Source organism: Ochotona princeps, chromosome 6 (genome assembly GCF_030435755.1).
Source record: "Ochotona princeps isolate mOchPri1 chromosome 6, mOchPri1.hap1, whole genome shotgun sequence".
Lineage (NCBI taxonomy): Eukaryota > Metazoa > Chordata > Mammalia > Lagomorpha > Ochotonidae > Ochotona > Ochotona princeps.
Window position 1 is genome coordinate 77,125,327 of NC_080837.1, and position 24,057 is coordinate 77,149,383.

Here is a 24,057-nt window from a genome sequence, read left to right on the forward strand (position 1 = left end):
CACTCCCCTTCTCTCAACTCTTCCCACCCTGTGATAGTCACCATTACATTCTCCACTTTATTAGAGTTAGGATATCATATGTCATAGTTAGGACATCATGAATTGCTTGTCTTCCTGTCTTTCTGGTTTTAGTGTATTGCACTTAGCGTAATTTTGTTCTATCCCTGTTATCACAGAGGACAGGATGGCTCAGAAATACCCTGTTCCACACTTTCTTCGTATATTCAGTAAAGACTGTGTAGAATTACTTCCTTTTTTTTGCTATTGTGCTGTAAATAGTTGAGAATGCAGATATATTTTTGACAGACCGTTTTCATTCCCTTCAACAACAGATTCAGTCTTGACTGTTAAGTGTTCTAGTTTTAAGTTTTTGGGGAACCTCCCCACTCTTTTTTACGATTGCTGTGATTAATTTACATTTGTGCAGCAATGTGTAGGTGTTCTGTTTTCTCCATGTTTTTTTTCTCCATAGCAAGCATCCTAAATGGGTAAAGTGGTATCTTTGGTTTTGCTTTTCATTGATGACTAGTGATATTGTTACTTTTTCATATAACTGCTCATTTGCTTGACTTTCTTAGAAAAAATTTTTAGGACTGTTCCCCATTTTCAATTGGATCATTTGGTTTGTTTGCTTTATTGGTTTCTTTCAGTTCTTGCAGTTCAGTAGTACTTCAAAAAACTTTTGGGAAATTGAATTAAAATGTAAGTTGTTTCGTTGTAAAAATCTGAAATCGGCATGTGAGCGGATCTTCAAAAAGTTCTTAAAAATACTAATTAGAAAAGTTTAACAAAGTAAAGTTACCTTTTAATTGTACTTTCATGAGCTTTTTGTAGTATCCCATTGTAATCTGATGACTGCTTGTCAGATGTAGTTTGCACCTATTTCTCCCTTTATGATTGTTGCTTTTTTCATTGTTATTTATTTCTTGCCATGAGCTTTTAAGTTTTTATTTAATACCTGTTACCTGTTTTTACTTTGGTTTCCTGTGCCTTTGGTGACTGATCCAAAACCTCTGTACTTGTGCCCTGAGCCTGAAGTGTTTCTGCTGTTTTCTAGTGAATTCATCGTTTCAGATTTTACATTTAGGTCTTTTTATTTTTATCTTGAAAAGATTTCTTTATTTGAAAGAGGTAAGGATGGAGAGAAATAGCTTCTGTCTGCTGGTTCACTCCACATAAATGGGCCAGACAGAAACAGGAGCCTGGAACTCAACCTGGTTTCCCATAGAGGGAGAAGGGGCCCAAGTATAGGTGCTGTCTTCTGCATTTCTAGGCACTTCGTCGGAGGGAATAGAATCTGTACTCTAGTGTGGCATAGTGTGTGGTGTAGTAAATAACTGCTTATGCCTGTGCACCACACTGTTGGCCTCAGGTCTCGAATATGTTTTGAGTTGGTCTTTGTATATGGTGAATGATAGTGGTCTGGTGTGGTTTTTCTACTTGTAGATAGCCAATTTTCGTAGCATCATTCTTTGTAAAAACAACGGGTACTTAGCAACTGTGTTGATGGTCCACCGATTGTTACTGTGCACCTTTCATACAATATTTTATTCTGTTCTTCTGTTGACCTGTTTGTTTGTATACCAGTACCATGCTGTTTCAATTACTGTAGTTTTACATTATATTTTTGTGTCTCAGGATGTGATACTTCCTGCCTTGTATGTCCAAGTTTGGCTTTTTACTTTTTTTTTCTTTCATATGAATGTTAGGATTTTAAAGTTGTATGAAATGCTCACCTGGGCAGCACATATACTAAAGTTCTATGAAAAATGTCATTGATATTTTGATAGGGATTGATTGTGTAGATCTCTTTGAAGAGTGTGGATGAGGAGAATGTATGATTTTTACAGTCCATGCACACAGGATCTTTCCCCTTCACTGTGTTTCATTTGTGTTTGTTTTCAAGGATCAATCTAGTGATCTTTGGCTTTTTTGGCTAATTGCATTTTCTGTTTTTTATTCTCTCTCTCTCTCTCTCTCTCTCTCTTGGTAGCTATTGTAAATGGGATTGCTGTCTTGGTTTCTCTTTCAGGTAATTCGCTGTTGACATGTAGTAATGCTGTGTTGTTACATTGATTTTTGCAGCTGGAATTTTGTTTGATTTATTTAGCAATTCTACTAGTATTTGGTGGAGTCTGGTTTTAATATGTTAACTGAACAGTTACAATATGACTTTTCTCCTTTCTAATTTGGATGCCCTCTTATTTCTTTATCTACTCTGAATGCCTGTGCTTAGGACTTAGATTTTACATAGGGGAAAATTGGTAAATGTGGGTATCCTTATCACATTTTGGACTGTTTTGGGCAAGGCTTCCATTTTTCTGTGTTGTTGGTGACTTGCCAGGTAGGACCTTTATTATGTTGAGATATGCTCCTTCTCTACCTAATTTGTTCAGAATTTTTTTTTTTTTTTACCTTGAAATGGTGTTGAATATTAACGGATGCATACCTGAATCTATTGAGGTGATCATGAGGTTTTCCCATTTGTTCTGCTCATCTGACATACACATTTATTGGTTTGTGTATGTTGGCTCCCTGTGATGAATCCTTATTCATCCTGATTCATGATCTTTTTAATTTGTTGACGGATTCATTTGTTAGTTTATGCAGATTATTGGGTCTGTGTTCATTAAAAATACTAACTGTAGCTTTTGTTTTGTTATGTTGGTATTGTATTAATGCTAGCCTCATAGAATTGAGTACAGAAAAATTTTCCCCTTCAATTCTTTGAAGTCATTTTAAAAGGGTTAGTGTTAAGTTTTCAGATGCTTGGGAAGGAATTTTGTAAAGCAGTGTCATCCTTGACTTTGTTTTTGGTGCTGATTTAATCTTCCTTTGTTGGAGGTCACTGTCTAATTTTAACATTGCATCTTACTAATGTGTATGTGTCCAAGATCCCTTCCGTTTCATACCATATATGTTGGGATGTATTTGCTTTTACTCTAATCTTTTGTATTTCTGTGGTATCAGTTGCTTGGCTCTGCATCATTGACTTTATAGGGGTCTGTTTAATTTTTGTTTGTTTATTTATTCAAGATGCAGAGAGACAGCTTCCATTCCCTGGTCCACTTCCTGAATGCCTGCAGTGACTGAGGAGCTGAATCATGAGACAGAAACTGGTTTCAGGTCCCACGTATGTGAGCCCTCACCTCTGTCCCCAAGGATCCTAGCATAAAGCAGGAATCAAGACCATAGCTGGGACCAGCATTTTGGTGTAGTCGTTACAGCCATAACTGTATTGTCAGCATTCCATATAGGTGCCAGTCTGAGTCCTGGCTATTCTAGTTTGAGCCAGCTCCCTGCTAATGTAAAAGCAGTTGGAGGATGGCTCACGTGCTTGCGTTTCTGCATTCACGTGGGGGAACCAAGGGAAGCCCCTGGCTTTGGACTGGCCTAGCACTTGCCGTTACAGCCGTTTGCGGAATGAACTGGTGGCTGGAGGACTTCTCTGTTTTCTCCTCTAGCTCTCCTCATTTTTTTGTCTTTCAAATAAATATAAATCTTAAAAACAAAAAAGAAACAACAGACTGGAGGTGGTGATCAGATCTACTTACTGCCGTGTGAGACATGCACATCTTAACACGCGTCCTAACTACTAAATCAAATGGCTACATTGAGTTAATTTTTATTTTAGTAAACTAGTTGGAGTTAGTCATTTTTGGGGGGTGGTCATGTCACAGAACCATCTCTTCATTTTATCGGTTATAGTCTTTTAGAATATTCATTTATTTAAAATATTCATTATTAGAAATCTTGTATCTTCTGATTCACTCATCAAAAGCCTCTGCAGCTGTATCTAATCCAAATTGAAAACAAGGAGTCCAGAACTGCCTGCTTCTACCATCCATCTGCTTTGCAGGGACCTGAGTACCTGATGCTCACTGCCTCTTCCCAGCATTTAAAGATCTCTCTCTCTCTGTTCCTTATTTTCACCCCTGTTTTATCATTACTCTGTAGTTTTTATTCCAGTGAAATTCATTGTCACGTCTTCACTTCCTGATAGCTGCTGATTTCTTAGGCTTCATCATCTTAGTACTTGTTTTAATTGCTTCTATCCCAGATAATTTTATGGTTACTTACGCTGCCATTCTGACTGCATTGTCTGCCATGTGTATGGGAACATTACATGTATGTTTTCCAAATGTGTGTTTGCTTGACACACTGTTAAGTTGCCATTACATATATGGTCAGTCATAACTATTCGTGTTTGTACAGTTTTTTGGAAAGTGTAGGACTCTCCAAAAAGCAATTAAAAATCAGCAAACATTGGTGTCAAGTGTCATTGATTATGCAGACATTTCCCTTTTTCTGCTTTCAATTTACATGCTTTTTACAAAGTTAAAATATGGTAACAGTTTTACCCCCAGCATTTATATTTTGAAGCTTTTTTTTTGATGGTTTACACACCTTTTGTCCTGCCACCTAGATAGATACTGTTGCTTTCTTGTGTATCCTTGTTTCTGTCACTAGTCTACCTTGTGTATCCTTGTTTCTGTCACTAGTCTACCTTGTGTATCCTTGTTTCTGTCACTAGTCTACCTTGTGTATCCTTGTTTCTGTCACTAGTCTACCTTGTGTATCCTTGTTTCTGTCACTAGTCTACCTTGGTTTTTTCAAATGCATTTCAAAATCATACAATGACTCAGTATATTTACCTCTATGGTGAAACTGTTTTATAATAGACAGGTGCTGTTAAGTTTAATTCAGTAAGCCATGCCGTACATGTATGGTTATTCTATAGAACTTTCATTTGTAGGAATATCTCACTAACTAGAAATCAAACGGAAAATATTGTTTGAGTCCAATAGTCTTTAGTAATTTTTTGAACTTTTTTCTAGAAAAATTTCTCTTGACTTTACTGACTAGATAAGCAAGGCATTCTTAATTTAAAAAAATTCAGATGGTACTTTTTTGGCATTAAGAAGAATCTGGATATGATGAAATATGGAAAGCAGGATATATAGAGCTCCTCTTTTGGGCAGGTATGATTGTGGATGACGGGTAAGGTACCACTAACGGAATGCATAAGAGGAATGCCTCCTGTTAATATTTTTTCTTTTTGTTCCCTTTTCTTATTTTTTATTTTCCTTTCTTTGTCTTCCCTCTGCGCATATATATATATATGATAATGAGGAAAGGATATGCATTTTTATTGCATTTATTTGATTAAGAGAAGAAAGAGAAGTGGAATCCAGGTTATTAGATGGAAGGGTCACTGTAAAGTAGAGAGGATTCACTGTAAATTAACAGTTGAACAGTTTTTGGAGAAAGGCCAGCAAATATTTATTTCAGACTTTGTACGCTGAGTAGTGTGTTAAAAGTATGCATTTCTTTTGTTACAACAGAAAACAAAACATCCATAGACACAAAGAAAATGATGCTTCAGTATGTGTTAACTTTATAGGTATCGAAACTTGAATTTCATGTTCTTCCCACATTTGAAACTATTGAAGAAGATATTTCTGAGCTACTAAAATACAGATGATGGATGAGATTTGGCAACTTCCTTACAGGAATTAGTTTTGGACAGGAACGTTACCAAAGCATTATTAGTATTTATTATTACCAGAACATTAGAAGTTTCCAAATTGGAGGCTTGTTATGTGCTCTGAGTTTCATGTTTCTGTATATTTCAATTAAATGGGGTTGTGGTTACAATTAGATAATTCATAATGTCATTGGGATAAGAAAACAGGAATAGGTAATAAGGTTGTTTCTAAGAAGAGCATGAACATTTGTACACGGCCTTTTCATCGTCGGTGCAGATGCTGTTTGTAAACTGGGGACAGAAGCATACTGGTTCGAGCAGCTATTCTTAAATCTCTGTGATAGAATTAAAAGCTCAAATTTGGGAGTAAGCCTGGATTCACATCTGTTAGTAGGTATGCAATTTCCTCTGAGCATCGCCCAAATGAGAGTTAATACCGCCAACCTATCCACTTGTGAGGGTGACGCAACAATAATAGCAGTTAGCACTTGGTACAGTGCTTAGTATATAACAGGCAGTATTCTAAACAGCACATGTGTTTTTCCAAACCATTATTATTCTTATATAGAGTCTATTACCATTTAATTTCATTTTTCAAAATGTTTTTATGAGAAAAGCAGATTTTACAGAGAGAGAAGGAGAGACAGAGAAGTCTTCCCCAAATGGCCATAACCACTGGAGCTGAGCTGTCTGAAAGGAGCCAGTAAATTTTTTTTTCTGGGTCTCCCAAGTGGGTGCAGGGTCCCAAGGTTTTGGACTCCTCTGCTGCTTTCCCAAGCCGTAAGCTTTGGTTGGGCTGGAAACTGCTTCCGGGACTCAATGACATCTATGTCCTCTGGGCCACGGCCTTTTCCCCTTGTTTATATTAGTCTTTGGTACAGTACTAATGTGCAGATCATAGAAAAATACTAAAAAAGGGTTTTTTGAAAATCACAGCTTTGCAGTAAAAAGCTTCTGCTTTGTGACTTTTTGTCAGTGATATGTCAGGAAGACTTTTGTTTGCCAAATGTAGATCTTAATATTTCTTATTGTTCAATGATTAAGGTGATATATATTTTCTGACTATTTTGAAGATTTATTTATTAAAGGCAGAGTTACAGAAATGGAGTAGGAAGAGGTGAAGTTGTGGGGAGACATCACCACTCTTCCTTCCACTGACTGATTTCCCAAATAGCCGCCGTATTCAAGGCTACACCATGCCCAAGCCAGAAGTCTCATCTGGGTCTCCCACATGGGTGCCCGGGCCAAAGGATTTGGGCCATCTTCCTTCCACTGCCTTTCCAGATGTGTTAGCGAGGAGTGGGGTTGCAAGTGGGGTGGGTGGGGCTCAAAATGGCATTCATGGGGGATGCAAGAGATGCAGGTATTGATTAACCTGTCATGGCACAACTCTGGCTTTCATTTTTACGATTTTTGATTTTTCATTTTACTTCCAGAAAAGAAATACTCATTTTATGTGTGATTAGGGAAATATCTTCCCCATTATTTCCTGGATAGCAGAATAGCAATATGTATTTTAAATGCTTTAGATCCTACATTTCACTTCTATCTGTCAATTTCCTCTTTAATATATCTGGAATAATAATTCTTAATACTTGCAAAGATGGAATTCTTTATAGCTGCATACAGTACTGCCTCTTAGGTCCTGTTGATGCAGTTTTTATGTGTGCTTTGTGTTTCTTTTTTCCCCTCTATTTGCATGCATGAGTGGTACATTTGCATGGGATATTTCAAACTAGAAGCACCAGAATGGCTTGAATGTGTTTAAATGATCACTCTTTGTTGTCTACCCTGGTGGTTTAGAGTTGGATTCCTACTTTTGAGGTAAAACTAGACTTATTTTGGTTCATTATCTTCTTATTTACCAGCTTGCTTAGTTTATGATTAAGAAGATGTAAACTCTTGTGGTATTGGCCATTTATTATTACGTTAGTAAGCTAGTTGAAGAAACGTTTAGAGAATTAGGTGAGTTTTTTTGTTTTACAAATTTAATTCTTAGCAGTTTTTATTCCAGTGTTTGTGAATTTTGACCCAAGCAGAAAAGCTATGAATTGTTTTTCTAGATTCAGTAGACTACTTAAAGTGTGGTGATATCATCAGTTAATAGAATTTGATTTGAATAACTTGATGAAATAATCCCCTCATCGGTATTCCCAGTAGATTTTGTGGGGTGGAAAGGGGAATGGAACCTTGATATATGTATATGCCTCAGATTCACAAAGTAAGAATAGTATTAGATTTTGCTCAAAGGAATCTAAAATATTGTATGTTCCTACAAGAAGGAATTAATGAGATTTAGTGACAACTTTGGGTTTATGATCCTATGTTTTACTCTCTCAAGAAAGCACCAACTCTAGACTAAATACTGCATTTGTAGAACTGTTTTGACACTTGCTGTAGGGTTACTGATAGGGAAATTTTTTTATGTATATAAAAACTCTGTTTTAAACAAATCATATTCATGAATCACTGAAAAAATTGTGGTTAGATTGAAAACTGGACTGATGCTTTTAATAGGCCCTTATCTTAATGTTTTTAGTTTTTAGGTGATATGCACATTTATATGTTTTACTAACTTTTTACTTAATGATATGTTGAGCTTTGTGCCTGAGAGCCATACTAACGATTATGCTTACTGTTTAAATGTCGGTACAGGAAGCGAGCAGCTGCAAAGCATCTAATAGAACGCTACTACCATCAGTTAACTGAGGGCTGTGGAAATGAGGCCTGCACGAATGAGTTTTGTGCTTCCTGTCCAACGTTTCATCGTATGGATAACAATGCAGCAGCTATTAAAGCCCTCGAGCTTTATAAGATTAATGCCAAACTCTGTGATCCTCACCCCTCCAAGAAAGGAGCAAGCTCGGCTTACCTTGAGAACTCGAAAGGTGCCCCGAACAACTCTGAGATAAAAATGAACAAGAAGGAAGGAAAAGGACCTCGGATTGATTTTAAAGGTAAGATGCTTAATTTTTAATTTGGAATTATTGACTGAAAAGCACGTTGAGATTTAAATGTGTGAGCTCTGTTTTGCTGCTTATTGGGTGACATTCAGAAATCACAGTGGAGTGAAATCAATTTACTGTGTTAAGAAAGAGAAATAAAATAGTTTTTAGAAAGTTCACAGGAAATGTATATTATGAAAGACTCTTGTATGGATTGCAAAATGTTTAAAGCTGCCCCCTAATCCTAAATTCCAATCTCTTCCCCCTCACAGTGAAAGTAATGAGTATTAACAAGGTAATAAAGGGTTTTTTGTTGTTTTGTTTCATTTTTTGACTTTCGTTTGAAAAGTGGAGTGACAGAGAGTGAGGCAATGGAAAAGTGATATTTCTTCCACTGGTTTACTCTAATGCCTGAATGGTCAAAGCTATGCCAGGCTGAAGACAGGAGCCCAGAAACTCCTCTGGGTCTGCCACGTGGGGAATAGGAGCCCAGATACTTAGGCAATTGTCTGCTGCATTCTGGGTGCTTTAGCAAGAAGCTGGGTTGGAAACAGGTGGGATCCCAGGAACTCCATATAGGTTGTGGACAGCCCAAGCAAAGGCTTAACCAGGTGGGGTCCCATTGCCCTCCCCAGTCTAGATATGTAGTAAACAAAGTATTTCATTCATTTTTTTTCTTCCAACATGAAATACTTTTGCTTTATTAACCAGAAATGGGAAAGCTTTGGCTTCAAAAAACTGGAGAAATTAGGAAATATGCTGCAGCTCTGTGCCCAGGAAGAAGAGGAAACCAACTTCGGTGACAACTAGGCCCTCTTACCTGTTTGCTCCTAAGTTACCTTCTTCCCAGTTTGTTTTTATTTGCTCATAGACTATGATTTATTACGTTGATTTTTTTTCTATCCTTATTTCTATCTTCAGATAACAATTTCAACTTCAGAGATTATGAAAAGTGATATATTCTTCTCATCTACAGAATAGCCTCCCTGGGATGAACTTGGAAAACCCAAAAAGAACCATTTCATTATTATTATTATTATTATTATTATTATTGATTGATTGATTGATTTGAGAGAGAATGAAAGAAAATGAATTTGAATACAGATGGTCCTATTCTCTGGTTCACTTTCAAATACTTGAAATGGACACGGAAGAAAGAACTGGGATTCGAAAACGCAAAGTAGGGCTTTGGCATGGCTGGCGCTGAAGTGTTTAAGCCATCTACCCTGCTGTCTCCCACAGTGGACTCTGGTATGGAGCTGGATTGGGAGCCAAGTCCAGTCTCAAGCCCTGCGAGTCAGATGCAACATTCAGGTGTTGCAACAGCTTGAGACAAACTAGTGGGCCAAACACATGACCAGTACATAGAAAAGGACAAAAGTTTCTAAGAATATGCTGAAGAAAGTCTTTTTTTTTTTCCCTAAAACTTGCATTTGTAGTGTTTTAAGTATAGCAAAAGTGAAAAGTCAGAATTCTCAGGAGACTAGTAGTATATCTGCTTATGGGTGGGTAGAATGCATTATGGTTAGTGAACACATGCATTTTTGTGTTACACTACTACATTTTGACATGTCTTGATTGTGAAGAAATTTTGAACTATTTTGGGCTGTTAAAGTCACATATTGTCTGAGTCTGGCAGGATGGCTCAACTGGCTAATCCTCCACCTTCAAGTGCTTGGCATCCCCCTTGGGCACCAGTTTGTGTCCTTGCTGCTTTACTTCTGACCCAGCTCCCTACTGGCAGCTTGGGACAGCAGCACTGGGCCTCCCGCACATGTAGGTGACCCACTAGTTGTTTCTGGCTGTGGATCGGCTCATCTCTGGCTGTTGTGACCTTTTAGGCAGTGAACCAGAAGAAGAGAAGTTTTTCTCTGTCCTCCTCTGTAAAATCTACCTTTCCAATAAAAATAAAGAAATCTTTTTTTTTAAAGTTACATATTGTTGAAATAATCTTAAAAAAATAGGTTGTTGATATTGTTCGTTTCTGGAAAAAGAAAGACTAAGCATATATTTTTGCTACAATTCTGCTTGAGTTTAAAATATTTGAGTTTTTGCCACAACTTACAGTGACAGAGTAAACAGATGTAATATGAAAATAAGTTGCTTTGTTCCCTTCTGTTTTGTAGATGTGACTTACTTGACTGAAGACTTGGTATATGAAATTCTTGAGTTATGTAGAGAGAGAGAGGATTATTCACCTTTAATCCGTGTTATTGGAAGAGTTTTTTCAAATGCTGAGGCATTGGTCCAGAGCTTTCGTAAAGTCAAACAACACACAAAGGAGGAACTGAAATCTCTTCAAGGAAAAGATGAAGATAAGGATGAAGACGAAAAGGAGAAAGCTGCATGTTCTGCTGCTGCTGCCGCTGCTATGGAAGAAGATTCAGAGGCATCGTCATCGAGGATCAGCGAGGGTTCACAGGGAGACAACAATACGCAGAAGTTAGGCCCCGAGGATGTGTCTGTGGATATTGATGCTGTTAGAAGGGTGTATACCAGGCTGCTCTCTAATGAAAAAATAGAAACTGCCTTTCTCAATGCACTTGTGTATTTGTCACCTAACGTAGAATGTGATTTGACATATCACAATGTATACTCCCGAGATCCTAATTATCTGAATTTGTTTATTATTGTAATGGAGAATAGAAATCTCCACAGTCCTGAATATCTGGAAATGGCTTTGCCATTATTTTGCAAAGCAATGAGCAAGCTACCCCTTGCAGCCCAAGGAAAGCTGATTAGACTTTGGTCTAAATACAGTGCAGACCAGATTCGGAGAATGATGGAAACATTTCAACAACTTATTACTTACAAAGTCATAAGCAATGAATTTAACAGTCGGAATCTGGTGAATGATGATGATGCCATTGTTGCTGCTTCCAAGTGCTTGAAAATGGTTTACTATGCAAATGTAGTTGGAGGAGATGTGGACACAAACCACAATGAAGAAGATGATGAAGAGCCTATCCCTGAGTCTAGTGAGTTGACACTGCAGGAGCTTCTGGGGGAGGAGAGAAGAAACAAGAAAGGTCCTCGAGTGGACCCACTGGAGACTGAGCTTGGTGTTAAAGCTCTGGATTGTCGAAAGCCACTTATTCCTTTTGAAGAGTTTATTAATGAACCACTGAATGATGTTCTAGAAATGGATAAGGATTATACTTTTTTCAAAGTAGAAACGGAGAACAAATTCTCTTTTATGACATGTCCTTTTATATTGAATGCTGTCACAAAGAATTTGGGATTATATTATGACAATAGAATTCGCATGTACAGTGAACGAAGAATTACTGTTCTCTACAGCTTAGTTCAAGGACAGCAGTTGAATCCATATTTGAGACTCAAAGTCAGACGTGACCATATCATAGATGATGCACTTGTCCGGGTAAGTTGGACTAACTGTTCAAAATCAGTACTAATTTTAAAACCCAGTGATAAGGATATTGTGAATATTTAGTGAATTCATTTTATACATAACTTTTTGAAGTGAAAGTGTCATATAACATGCAGGGGCATTTCTGATCTTACATTTAAGTTTTGCACCTTTGAAAGATTATGAATATGTTCTATGCATTGCTTGTCTTATACAATGATTTCCTCCGCTTTTTGAAAAGCAATGAGTTTTCTGAATCTTGACCATTAACTCCAAAAGTGTATCCATTCAAGAGTGTTGGGTAAAACAGTTACAAGGGAAATGTGGAAACACAGTAAGTACCTAAGTTCTCCATCACGTTGCAAATTCTGTTCAAAAACTTCTGTCCTATAAATACACAGTTGCAGTATTTTGAGCTTTCTTTATTCATGAATGATCATGTGCCAGGTAGGTACCTGTTGTCAATAAAAGTCTGTGAAAATAGCACCTCTTCTAGAATTTTAGTGGTGCCAGTTGTCACCAATAAAATCCAGGTAGATTGAGCTAGGAAAGTTTTGTAAACTCAAGTACCTTGCTATTCTGTTTTTTTCCAGTGAGAATGGCTATTGTTCTTTAATTTCTTACGTGGAAGATATGAATTTTAGTACCTTTAGGTAAATGTATAGAACTTGGTAGAAGACAAAAACCGATTGCCAGTCATATTTTGCCAAAATTTGCATTTGTCAAAATGTGCTTAGATTTTTATTGTAATTATAGTGTATGTATCCATGTCATTGTTAGTTTTTCTCATTAACTTCAATTAAATTTCAATTTCATTTAAAAATACAGATAAAGTCTTTATGTTAAGAGCAAGAATATGTAACAACCAGTAAGAAATTTTATTTTAAAGTGTATTTAAGTTTTAGAATGGGTTTTTCTTAATCTGAGAATTTGTGAATCTGTGATCCAATGGAAAAAACTTATATCTCAGAAATTGCTGTTACTGGAATTTTTTGCCTCCTTAAAAATGGGAAATGTGTTTATAGTGTTGAATAAAGATTCAGCATTACTTAAACACTCAGATTTTTAGTGGTGAGAGTATCAAGCCTTTAATTGTGTGAAATAATAATCCTTGCTTCTGGTTAGCTTTTGTTTTATTTCTGTAGTTTGAAGCTCCATGAATAATAAATTAATATAAGGGCAAAACAATGGCCCGATTACAGCTTATTTTACAGTTCAGCAGAAGGGTAATGTATTTTGTAAGAATGTAAGAGAAGGGGCTGGTGTTGCAGCACATTAAGTCACTGCATGCTACATTGGGCATCATAACAGAGTGCTGATTTGGATGCTGGCTAGTCGGCTTCCAATCCAGCTTTGTGTTAATGTGCCTGGAGAGGCAACTGAAGACAGCCCAGTTTGGGTCCCTGCTACCCCTGTGAAGACCAGAGTGGAGTTACTAGCTTCACCCTGGCCCATGCTGGAATATTTGTAGCTATTTGAGATGTGAACCAGTAGATGCAAGATTCTCATATTTCTCTTCCCCTGCCCCACCACCTTGTCTTTTTCCTCTCCCCCCCCCCAAAAAAAATAAGTGAATTAAACAAATAACATTTTCTTTACAAGTAAAGTTTTAGGAAAAGCACTTTGAGTTCTATCTGTACACATCCTCTGCTAGAATAGAATTATGAATTCCAAACTTCATTCTGTTTGGCTTTGAGTTGAATACTCCCCCCTGTGTTCTGCAAAAATCCGTGCCTAGCGTAAAATAAAATAAAAGTGCTCTCTGTAAGATTTATTGCAGGGTGTAGAACATCTGTCCACTTTCTTACCTGCCCTCTGATTTCTCTCCCCAGACTTACTTTGCTTCTTACCCCCCTTTTTGCCCCTACATTCTCAAAACTGAGGATCAACAAAAGTTTAGATACTTTTATCTGTTTCAAATTTTTATTCTGGGGTTGTAAAGAAACAACCAATTAAGATTTTAGTCACCTTCTAAGCAATTGTTAGAGTAAAATTAACAATGTGCTTTTTAATTATGCCAGCAAAATTTTTGGTGAGTTATATATATAGTTATGTCAAAACTGGATGCTATTTTAAAATTAGAATTCTCTGGATAATGTCTGTACTTGCAGTTCATTACTGTGATTTAGTGTGTTAGGTGTTTTGGTAACCAATGGAAATGCAATGAGTTGGTGCTCACTGAGAAGTTTCTTAACTATTCCTAGTTATTTAGGCAGTAAATATTAACATTATACAGATTTTATTCTTAATTTCATCTGTTCCTTTAGGTTAAGGACAAAGTTTGAAAAGTTGAGACGACATATAAATAGGTCTTGTAAGTCAGTTGATAACTTACCTAGATATAATTGAAATACTAAGAGCAGTTGACAGTGACGGTCATCACATTAATTCACATCATATGGTTACTGTGAAAAGTGATTTCAGATCCTTCCCTTCCCTACATAGTAGGTTATTTAGAGAAGACCTTTTTTTTTGGGGGGGGGGGGGCTCATTTGAGTTTTTAGATTGCATTGGACAAATTAGTGGTTATGTTATTGAAACTACATACCATTGATTGTAGGATACACTGTTGCTTTATTACTACTAAGGAAAAATAATTCCACGGAGTAATTATGAGGTACTGTTAGTTTAAAATGCTTATTTCAGAGGTGAGAAAATGTGAAAAAACAAAAATGGATTTTAGAATTAATGGAATTAATAACTTGGCTCCACAGTGAAGTATCAGAATTGCTTAAGAAACATGCCTACCATACTAATGCTTAAGTTGCTTGAATATTTCTCCTGCGGCTTATTTTCTTAAGTTTCACTATATGGTTACCGAATGAATGGCATAGTATTGGTCATGAACTCAGAACTTTGCTTCCATTTGAAGAAAAAGAATCCTAGTGCAATGAGGTTTAAATGTAGATAATCTCTCATTTTTCTTGAACGAAGTATTTGCAAGAATAGTATGAAAATAAAGTGTAAAAATTTACTTTTAAAATTAGTAGGAAATTGAGGTTATGAGTTTCATATCAGGAGACAGTATTGCTGTTTATGAACTACCTTCTTAAGCAAATATAAAACAACTAAGGACATGCCTTCTAGAGCTTCCGAGTCAGAGGTTTGTTTTGGAGTCCATAGCTTTTGTAGGACTTTCCACATGTTCTAGTAGAGCCAGTATTTGGGAAGATGGCTTGTGGTACAGTAATGCACATGAACACAGACAAACATTGAGATCATCTATATGCGAGTAAATGGGAACTGCCACGTCTTAAAGAGGATCATGAGGACAGCAGAGTAAATACCTAAGAACCATGAGCAATGAGTGGATGTAGAATTGGACTTGAACGTCTAAAAGGAGCCAGTGCAGATAGAGGTGGTTGCCACAGATGACAAGCCTCTGTCGAGAAAGTATGCCCAGTTCCTTCTGGATAGTCACTGGCCCATTTTATCTGGGTGCTTAGTACACTTTCTAATATGGCCTCTAACGTTTTCGTTGGCAAACACTCTAACTTATTGAAACACAAACTTGATGTTTTTGTTTGTTTGTTTTTGTCAGTTGACCCATGTACTTTAAGAATAAGATTGCTCTTTAATAGTTTGGCTAAACATAGCTTGTATGTTCATTATTTTATAATTAATGCATTTGCCATTGTTATTGCTTATGAATTATGCTAACTGAAACGAATAACTAACTTCATGCTTGTAGTTTCTTGGGGGTAAGTGGGAAAATGAAGCAGATCTACAGATTCTCAGCATCATTAGAATTACTTGTGAGGAAGCTTTAAGTAGAAGTTAGTGGTGGAATTGGAAATAAAACTCCTTTACAAACAGATGTGATTATGTGATCTGTTCTAAAGCCCTGTTCTAATAGTTTAAAACTAGCCACCAGCAAGGAGTTTTGCAGAGAGTAATATTGAGTAGTTGAAGCTATCTTTCTTAGACATCCTAGAAAATTTTAAAATATTTTTATTGGAGTGCAACTTCTAAGTTATTTTTCTTGAACTATAGGTGAGCATAGTTTTTATGTAATAACACAAGACAGGACAGAGTTCTTAGTGGCAAGGATTTTACCTTTAACTCTTGTAAGTATAACATTGACCAGACTACATTTATTCCACAGTAACCTAAGATATGCTGTGTGGGCAAAGGAAGCTGTGAGCCTCCAATCAGCAATACTAAAGGAGGGAAAATGTAGGTTCCCATACTTTGATTAATACTCATTTTATATATATAGCTTGTATGTACAGTTATTGTTCACAAAAAATATAAAAAAACCCTGATTTTAAAAATTCAATTTTAAGTGATATCTATTACACAAAATAGTAGTACACTTTTATAGTTTAGCCTTTACAGCATTCTTCTAAGGAAGCGCAACCCCTTCCATTATAATAGCCTGTCAAAATTGTTATTATTTTTTTTAAGGACTGGTTACTGATGTATTATTAAAAGATGGAGTATTTTTTTCTAAAGCCCCATGCACATTTGAGTATAGCAGTACAATACAGATAGCACTTTGAAATTTTGACCTGTGGAATTCCACTGCCAACTGCTCTTCAAATCATTCTTTATATGCAAGTGTAATTAAAATCTTGATTCTGAAAATGATAACATATTGGGGTCCTGACAGTGGGGTGGCATTTCAGGTTACTCCTCTTTCTGCATGCTGGCATCCCATATGGGTGTGGTTCATGTCCTGTCTGCTGCACTCCCTCCTGCTCCCTGCTTATGACCTGGGAAAGTAGCAGAGGATGACTCAAGTTCTTGGGCATCTACAGCCATGTTCAGAACCTTTGAAGGAATCTCCTGGCTCAGCCCTGGACATTGTGGCCAGTTAGAGGAGTGAACCAGTGGATGGAAGATCTCTGTTTCTCATTCTCTGTGTAATTCTGCCTTTCAAATAAAAACAAATGTATCTTTGATTTTAAATAATATGTTAATTAAAAATTGAAAAGAAAATAAGTTACACTCAAGTCTAATTATTGCTAATCACTGTGAAGGACAATAAAGCAGCAATAGGAAACTTGCTTGATTTAGGATTTCTGCTTTCTCATTTTTTGTGACGTGAGCAAGTTATTTAACTTTTCATTATCTCAAGGTTGCTGTCAGATAATGGGATTAATAATATTTGTCTGCCTTAATATGGTTGTTGCTGTGTGTGAAGTTTTACATGATGTTGTTACTGTTACTACTGGGATATTTTTATTCTGTAGTGTCATGGTTTTTAGGTTTTCACAAGCCCAGAAAAAAATTTTTAGAACCAGTAACAAAGTAATAGCAACAGCAAACTTACACTTACTTTGTGTGGGGAATTTAGCTAAGCACCTAACATGTATTGATTAATTTATTATGTTTATTTACAGATGCATCTTAAAGAGTTAAAGTTATATGTTTACAGTTACCATTATAGAACATAATGCATTAAATTCTTTTGGCAATCAAGGTGAGCATAGAGTAGAGAATGGTGGAAGTGGACAGATGTGTAATAAATTTTTAAGAGTTAACGATCAATTTGTCTCAGTTTTCTTATGACATGCCTTAGGTAGAGCTAAGACTGGAGTGTAGGACATTTGTTCCCAAGGTTAATTTCAAACGTACATTGACTTGACTCTAAAGTTTTAGAACTAACTAGTTTGTTGGATTCCTTTGAGGACACAAAATTGTGGAGATTTAAATCAAAGAGCTAAGTTGCTTTGAAAGTTAGCAATGCATTGTATTAACAGTGTCTGTTCTGTTGAACTACTTCTCATACTTTTATCAAGCATTCATGATTCTGTAGTGGTAAGACTATTGCTCCTTTTATTTACATTTTTTGGCGGATAAAGAAACACCTTAATTAAATTATTTAACCAAACTGACAGATTAAATGACAGATTAAATGGTGATAATATAATGGCTCAGGAATTCTCTTAAAAACCCTGGCCTAAAAGCCATTTTGTAGATTCTGGAGACAACTATTGAACAAGAGCAGACTTTCTTTAAAACCATTAAAAAATGGCTAAATCATAAAAATCTTAGAACCACATAGTCTGTCCTAGGCAGGTTATAATTTTACCTACTTTTTCAATCTCTTTTTTTTGTTTTATTCCACCCTGTAGGAAGGAGTATTTTACATAGCATTCCAACACACACACACCATTCTGTACATCTAATTGAAACCAAAGTTTAACAAAACACCTTTACTATTTGGAATACATTCTGATTTTTTTTCTCTCCCTGCTGGTTGTAAACCTTAAAATCAATTCTAGACACCGTAATGTGCAAACGAATACTGTTACCCAAGGAACTGATCACTGCAGGACTGTATAAAATACTCTGGTAATATTCTCGTTGGTCAAAAACACTCTCAAAGTTCTGTTTACTCTACATGCATCCTTCAGTGCTCTGATTTGGGAAATACTCATCCTGAGAAGTAACTTTTTTTCAAACAGCTATCATTTGGAGGCACTTTTGCACGTGGATAGTTAGGCATATCAGTAAACAAATTGTACCAGGAGCATTTCACATTCCAGTTTAGTGCTCATTTCATGATTATTCTCATGACTAGGACTAGTCACATTATTCGTTACTCTGTAGATATAAAAAAGTTCTTGGCCTCAGGTTTGCAGTTGAAAGAATGTTAGATATTCAGAGGGTATGTCCTACCTACTTTTAAGAAAATATAAGTTGTACACGTTGAAATTAAAATTGGGCCTCTACTGTAGTAACGGTTAGTAGTGGACCTTAGCATCAAGTAGTGCAGACATGTGTGCATTTGCTTGATTCAGTTTATTGTGACCTTACCTGTTGTGAATTGCACCATTTCATAGGCATAGGAAACTAAGTATATTGCTGCTCTTTTAAATTTTCAAGACACTGCTTGCTTGAAAAATTGCATTTTTTTAACTCACCAAAAGAAAAAAAAATTCTTTGAAAAGGGCATCTAAATGTTTCTGATTTTGTATGTGGGGTTTTGTAACCAATTAAAAGCTCTTATCAAATATGATTGAAAAACAAAATGTGGGTATAAAATGCATTATACTCTTTTAAGCTAAGTCATGTTTTCAGTGGTAATAAGCTGCTTTTCTATTCCATTTATTTTCAAAATAAAAACTTACTGAGAGGCAGAGAAATATAGGTCTTGTGCTGGTTCATTTCCCAGATGCCTGCAGCAGCCATTGCTGGGCCAAACCCTGAGGTAGTGAGGTGCACATTAGCAGAAGTCTTGAATTAGCACAGATCTTGAATTTGGGCACCTTTTGTAAGCACCTTAGTGAGGCTTAGAATATGTAAGCACCCTAGTTGGTGTTTGAATAGCAGGTCCAAATATCTGCTCAGTGCATCTTTTATAACTTTATTATGACCAGAGTCTGTATTTTAATAAACAAGACTACTGGTGGATAGTTTTGAAGTAAAGCTCCTGTACTTGATCATGTTTTGCTGGCGATTTTGTCTTAGGAAATCATGTGGACGTTTTGCTGTCTTTTCCGTGTCTAACACTCAGATTTCAGACACATAAGTAAAGTAATCTCATCCTAATTTTCTGCAGTGTATTAATTTTATAACAAATTGTATCCTTTTTTCCGTCTCCTGCGTTTCCACTTTGTGTGAGACTGAATCTTTGTCCTCACTTGTTTTTAATTATTCGGTATCTACTTCCTTGTGAAAGCAGTATCTTTTCTATGCTACCTTAGTCCTTCTCATTGTTGTTATGCTACTTCTATTTTTTTTTAAGTTTTATCATCATATTGAAAGTCATCTTTTTTTCACACTTTCTAATTATTAGCTAGAGATGATCGCTATGGAAAACCCTGCAGACTTGAAGAAACAGTTGTATGTGGAATTTGAAGGGGAACAAGGAGTGGATGAAGGAGGTGTCTCCAAAGAGTTTTTTCAATTGGTTGTGGAGGAAATTTTCAATCCCGATATTGGTAAGTATTTTAGCTGATTGTGATGTTACTTCCTTTCTAACTGAGAATTTGTTCACGTTGGCATATAAGTATTTGTGCTGTGAAGAGCAACAAAAGGAGAGCTGTCTTAGGTTACCTGTGGGTAAGAACTAAAATTATAAAATTGCAGATTATGGAAAGTGCTTTTATTACTCAAGTATTGGCAGTAGGTATATAAAAAATATTTGAAACTTTTAGGGTGTTTTTCTTATAGGCATTTATAATGTACCTCGTATGAAATCATCTTTGACTTCAAACTTGTAATCTTTCTTATTTGGAGATGAGAATAGTTTACTTATGTAATTTATATTCTGAGGGTAACTATGTCATGGAAAACAAAAATTTTAAAAAGATATATTATTCCTGAAATAATGACATTGATACCTATTGTTTCTGCTTTCATTGTGTATCAGCTGTTCTTGGCCTGGTTAAGTGTGTCTACGATTAAATGATGTTCTTTCTACATAGAGACTGTAATGCAGCCTCAAAAAAAGGGAGGGGAAACTCAAAGTCTGAAAGTGAAAACGAAGAGAAATTTAAAACGTTTCAGAATTCTTACAAATTGGTTTTACAATGCATATTTATTTTTATTAATATTTACATTTTTCTTGATTTTGGATTTTTCAAATTTAATTTAAAATATTCAGTTTTGTAGTAATAACTGAAGAAATAGACTTTTTAAACTGAGAGCGTTGTAAATTCAGTCAAATGAACTATATATTTCAAAGGAAAGACTATAATTCAGTTTTAGTTGAACTCTCATAGCCAAACCAAAAATTGTGTTTGTGCTCTAAATAGTACAAACCAGGTGGAACTGAAAGACTACAGAACTTAGGCTCTGCTGACTCCCAGTTAATAGTGTAGTCAGTAGATTTCCTTAATTAACTCTATCAGGCTTATCTAATTATGAGTTTGAGATCGCTGAACTTTTTGAAATAAAGCTATCAGAAAGATTTCATGGGCCATTATCCAGTTTGGGGGAAAAAAACTATCAATTTTTAAAAAATATTAGTTGTGTCTTCATGAATGAATTTTTTTCCTCTTTTGACTTTGCATGTATTTTTCAGCCGTTGATTGGATAATGTATGATTGTGGGTTAATGTATGTGTTAGAGAATTAGAAAACTTGAGTTTAGTAAGCATATTTCCTAATTTCTAGAAGTGCCGTAAAAATTGCTAATTACCTTTTTTCTTTGGATTCTTGCAATTTGACACATACTAGTTCTGCAAATGCTGATGTATACATACATATTACTTGTAAATTTTACATGAATAATTTCAAGTTTCCATAATGATTATGTTAGTATAATAAAATTCATGTTTTTCCAAAATTATTTTTTGTAGGTATGTTCACATATGATGAGTCTACAAAACTGTTTTGGTTTAACCCATCTTCTTTTGAAACTGAGGGTCAGTTTACTCTGATTGGCATAGTATTGGGCCTGGCTATTTACAATAACTGTATACTGGATGTGCATTTTCCCATGGTTGTCTACAGGAAGTTAATGGGGAAAAAAGGAACTTTCCGTGACTTGGGAGACTCTCATCCAGTAAGTTCTTTGCCATTTTTACTGTGTCTGTTAGATCTTTGTTTTGTTTTTGCTTATATTAATACCTTGTAAAATAAAGTTGTTTTTAATGTGATTGATATACCGTGAATGTTTAAAAGTGTAAATGGGTAGATTTTTATGTAAGTTTTTGTAACTTTCTTAAGTTGCCAAGTACAGTGATGGTTGTCCTGGCTAAGCAACTTGGTGGCTACAGTTAGTGTGTCGTCCTCTGTGCCCTGTCACCTTGAGACACTGTCAGGACTTCAGCGCAGTGTGGAATCCATTGCTAAGGTGATGCTCAGTAGTTTGGGGCAGCAATGGCTAACAGTCATTCTTTCTAGGTTGTAAACCGAGGGGAAAGGGAGAATGTTTATGTCTTAATTCTTATTGAAAGAGATTGTTTTTGAAAGAATGATGCAAACCATTTATTGTTTTGTGTACTTCTTCATAGCCTCAATTTTCTGTTTCTGATTGTTAGGTTTTATATCAGAGTTTAAAAGATTTGTTGGAATATGAAGGAAATGTGGAAGATGATATGATGATCACTTTCCAGATATCACAGACAGATCTTTTTGGCAACCCAATGATGTATGATCTAAAGGAAAACGGTGACAAAATTCCAATTACAAATGAAAACAGGAAGGTAATAAATTATTTATATCATCATCATTGCTTTGTCTCTTCATTAACAATTTCAAAGCATGTATCATTTTGGCTTTTGATGAAGTTTTAATATGATTCAAAGCAAGAACCAAGGAATCTTTATCAAATCCATATAAATGGTAACAGTGGTATGAAAACACACAGTTGAGTACCAGATGCATTTCAGAGAACGAACACATTTGGAGAGAGGGAATAGATAAGTTTAGCTGTAGTATAAAGCAAGAAGGGAACAGCGTTTTTCTGATATTATGGGAGTTGAGTTCATTTCGTAGAAGTAATGGTCATTACATTATTATGTGTATATTTTTGATGTAAATATACTTCTGACATGCATATTTATTTTGCATTAGTGTTTCAAGTGACCTTAAATATCTGTTGTATTTATGAAAGAATCTTGTGTTTATATTAATAGCAATCTTTTTATAGAAATTATATTCTTTTAGAACACTAAGTGCATTTTCATGTTTTAATTCTGTATAATAACCAATATATCAAGTAAGGTACCAGTATTTTTGCTTTGGATACACTAGACGGTTCACTAAATATTTTGTAGTGGAAATCATGAAATTTTTTTGGTGTACTCCAATCAAGTACTTTACATTCTGTGAATGTAGTTGGCTGTTATAAGTAGTTGTGTACATGGTTTAAATCTGTAGCTATTTGCATAACTGAGTTGAGGAAGGTTATAGATTTGTATCAAAACTAACTTTTGTATGCAGTTCTGTTGAGTACGCTTTTGAAATTTACATCTATAAACCAGTTTATTTAGATTGCACAGCTTATTTTTGATTGTCACAGAGAGCTATGAAATACTATTTCCCTATGCCTGTATAAAATTAGGAGTTTTAAAAGTATTGATTTATTTTCTTGGAAAAATAAGGCTAGATTTGTTTTTATGCAGATTAATGGCAATGACTTGTGTTTTGTCTGTCTACCATATTCTGTGATATTCTTGTGGTTGTTTTCTGCAGGAATTTGTTAATCTCTATTCAGACTACATTCTCAATAAGTCTGTAGAGAAACAATTCAAGGCTTTTCGCAGAGGTTTTCATATGGTGACCAATGAATCTCCCTTAAAGTACTTATTCAGACCAGAAGAAATTGAATTGCTTATATGTGGGAGCCGGGTAAGAAAGTAAATCTCTGCAAAAAAGATTCATATGTTGGTTGAGACTTTTTTTGTAATGTTGTAGTTTAAATGATGTTATGACTTATTTTCTTGAATTTGCAGAATCTAGATTTCCAGGCACTAGAAGAAACTACAGAATATGACGGTGGCTATACCAGGGACTCTGTCCTGATTAGGTGAGGTGCTTAATTCTTAAAAACAAAATTTGATTTTCCAAAGGGAAGTGGACTTTATGCTTTAGATCTTTTCTGTAGATATTACTTCCCGAACAGGCAAAGTTAAAAATTCTCATCTATAGAGTTAGGAATGTGTTTTTCATATATTCATGGATTATTATTTATTAAAAGGTGGGAGTCACGATCCACCTCTGGGTCTCTCAACCTGGATTTAAGAGCCCAAGGCCTTGGGGTATCCTCTGCGGGCTTCTCAGGCCATTAGCAGGAAACTAGATCAGAAGTGGAGTAGCCAGCTGTATAAGCAATGCGTGTATGGGATGCCAACTGCTGTAGGCAGATGATTAGCTTGCCTATGCCCTTGCGCTGGCCCCTAATTATAAGTTTTTATAGTCAGTACTAACCCTTGATCCATGGGTTGCTGGAAGGATGTTTTGGTAGCAGGCATGAAAACAACAAAGTGCTTGAGTAGCTATGTTTATTATCTATATGATCAGGAATCTTTGTTTCTAAGCATCTTAGTAGGAAAGCAAACCATGTTGTAAAGAGAAATGGTGTTGTTAAGGGTCTTGGTTGTTCCATTTAGAAAATGCAGAATAGATTTTGTTAAATTCCTAAGGGTCCTATGATTTTCAAAAGAGTACATGAACATTGAAAGTCTCCTGCTGCATTAGTTTGCAGGAACTTGGGAGCTTTGAAACCAGGGATTGACTTGGTTTACAGCTATGAAAGCTGAGGGTGGCGTATCCTATTTAAACCATACAACTTTCTATGTCTAGATAAACAATAAAACTTGCTTTTCTTTTTTTTTTTTTTTTCCTGTTTTCTTT

The 24,057-nt window shown here is 35.7% G+C and overlaps 1 protein-coding gene across 11 annotated transcripts in view; it reads left to right on the forward strand.

Moving 5' to 3' along the window:
* UBE3A (ubiquitin protein ligase E3A) overlaps positions 1 to 24,057 on the forward strand; it is an 84,312-nt gene that overhangs the window by 49,734 nt on the left and 10,521 nt on the right. For all 11 annotated transcript variants that reach the window (XM_058666522.1, XM_058666526.1, XM_058666524.1 and 8 more), the window contains 7 exons: positions 8,144 to 8,445; positions 10,560 to 11,815; positions 19,551 to 19,695; positions 21,057 to 21,262; positions 21,741 to 21,905; positions 22,897 to 23,052; positions 23,157 to 23,230. In XM_058666522.1, the coding sequence (XP_058522505.1) occupies positions 8,144 to 8,445; positions 10,560 to 11,815; positions 19,551 to 19,695; positions 21,057 to 21,262; positions 21,741 to 21,905; positions 22,897 to 23,052; positions 23,157 to 23,230 (2,304 nt within the window). The remainder of the gene's footprint in view (positions 1 to 8,143; positions 8,446 to 10,559; positions 11,816 to 19,550; positions 19,696 to 21,056; positions 21,263 to 21,740; positions 21,906 to 22,896; positions 23,053 to 23,156; positions 23,231 to 24,057) is intronic.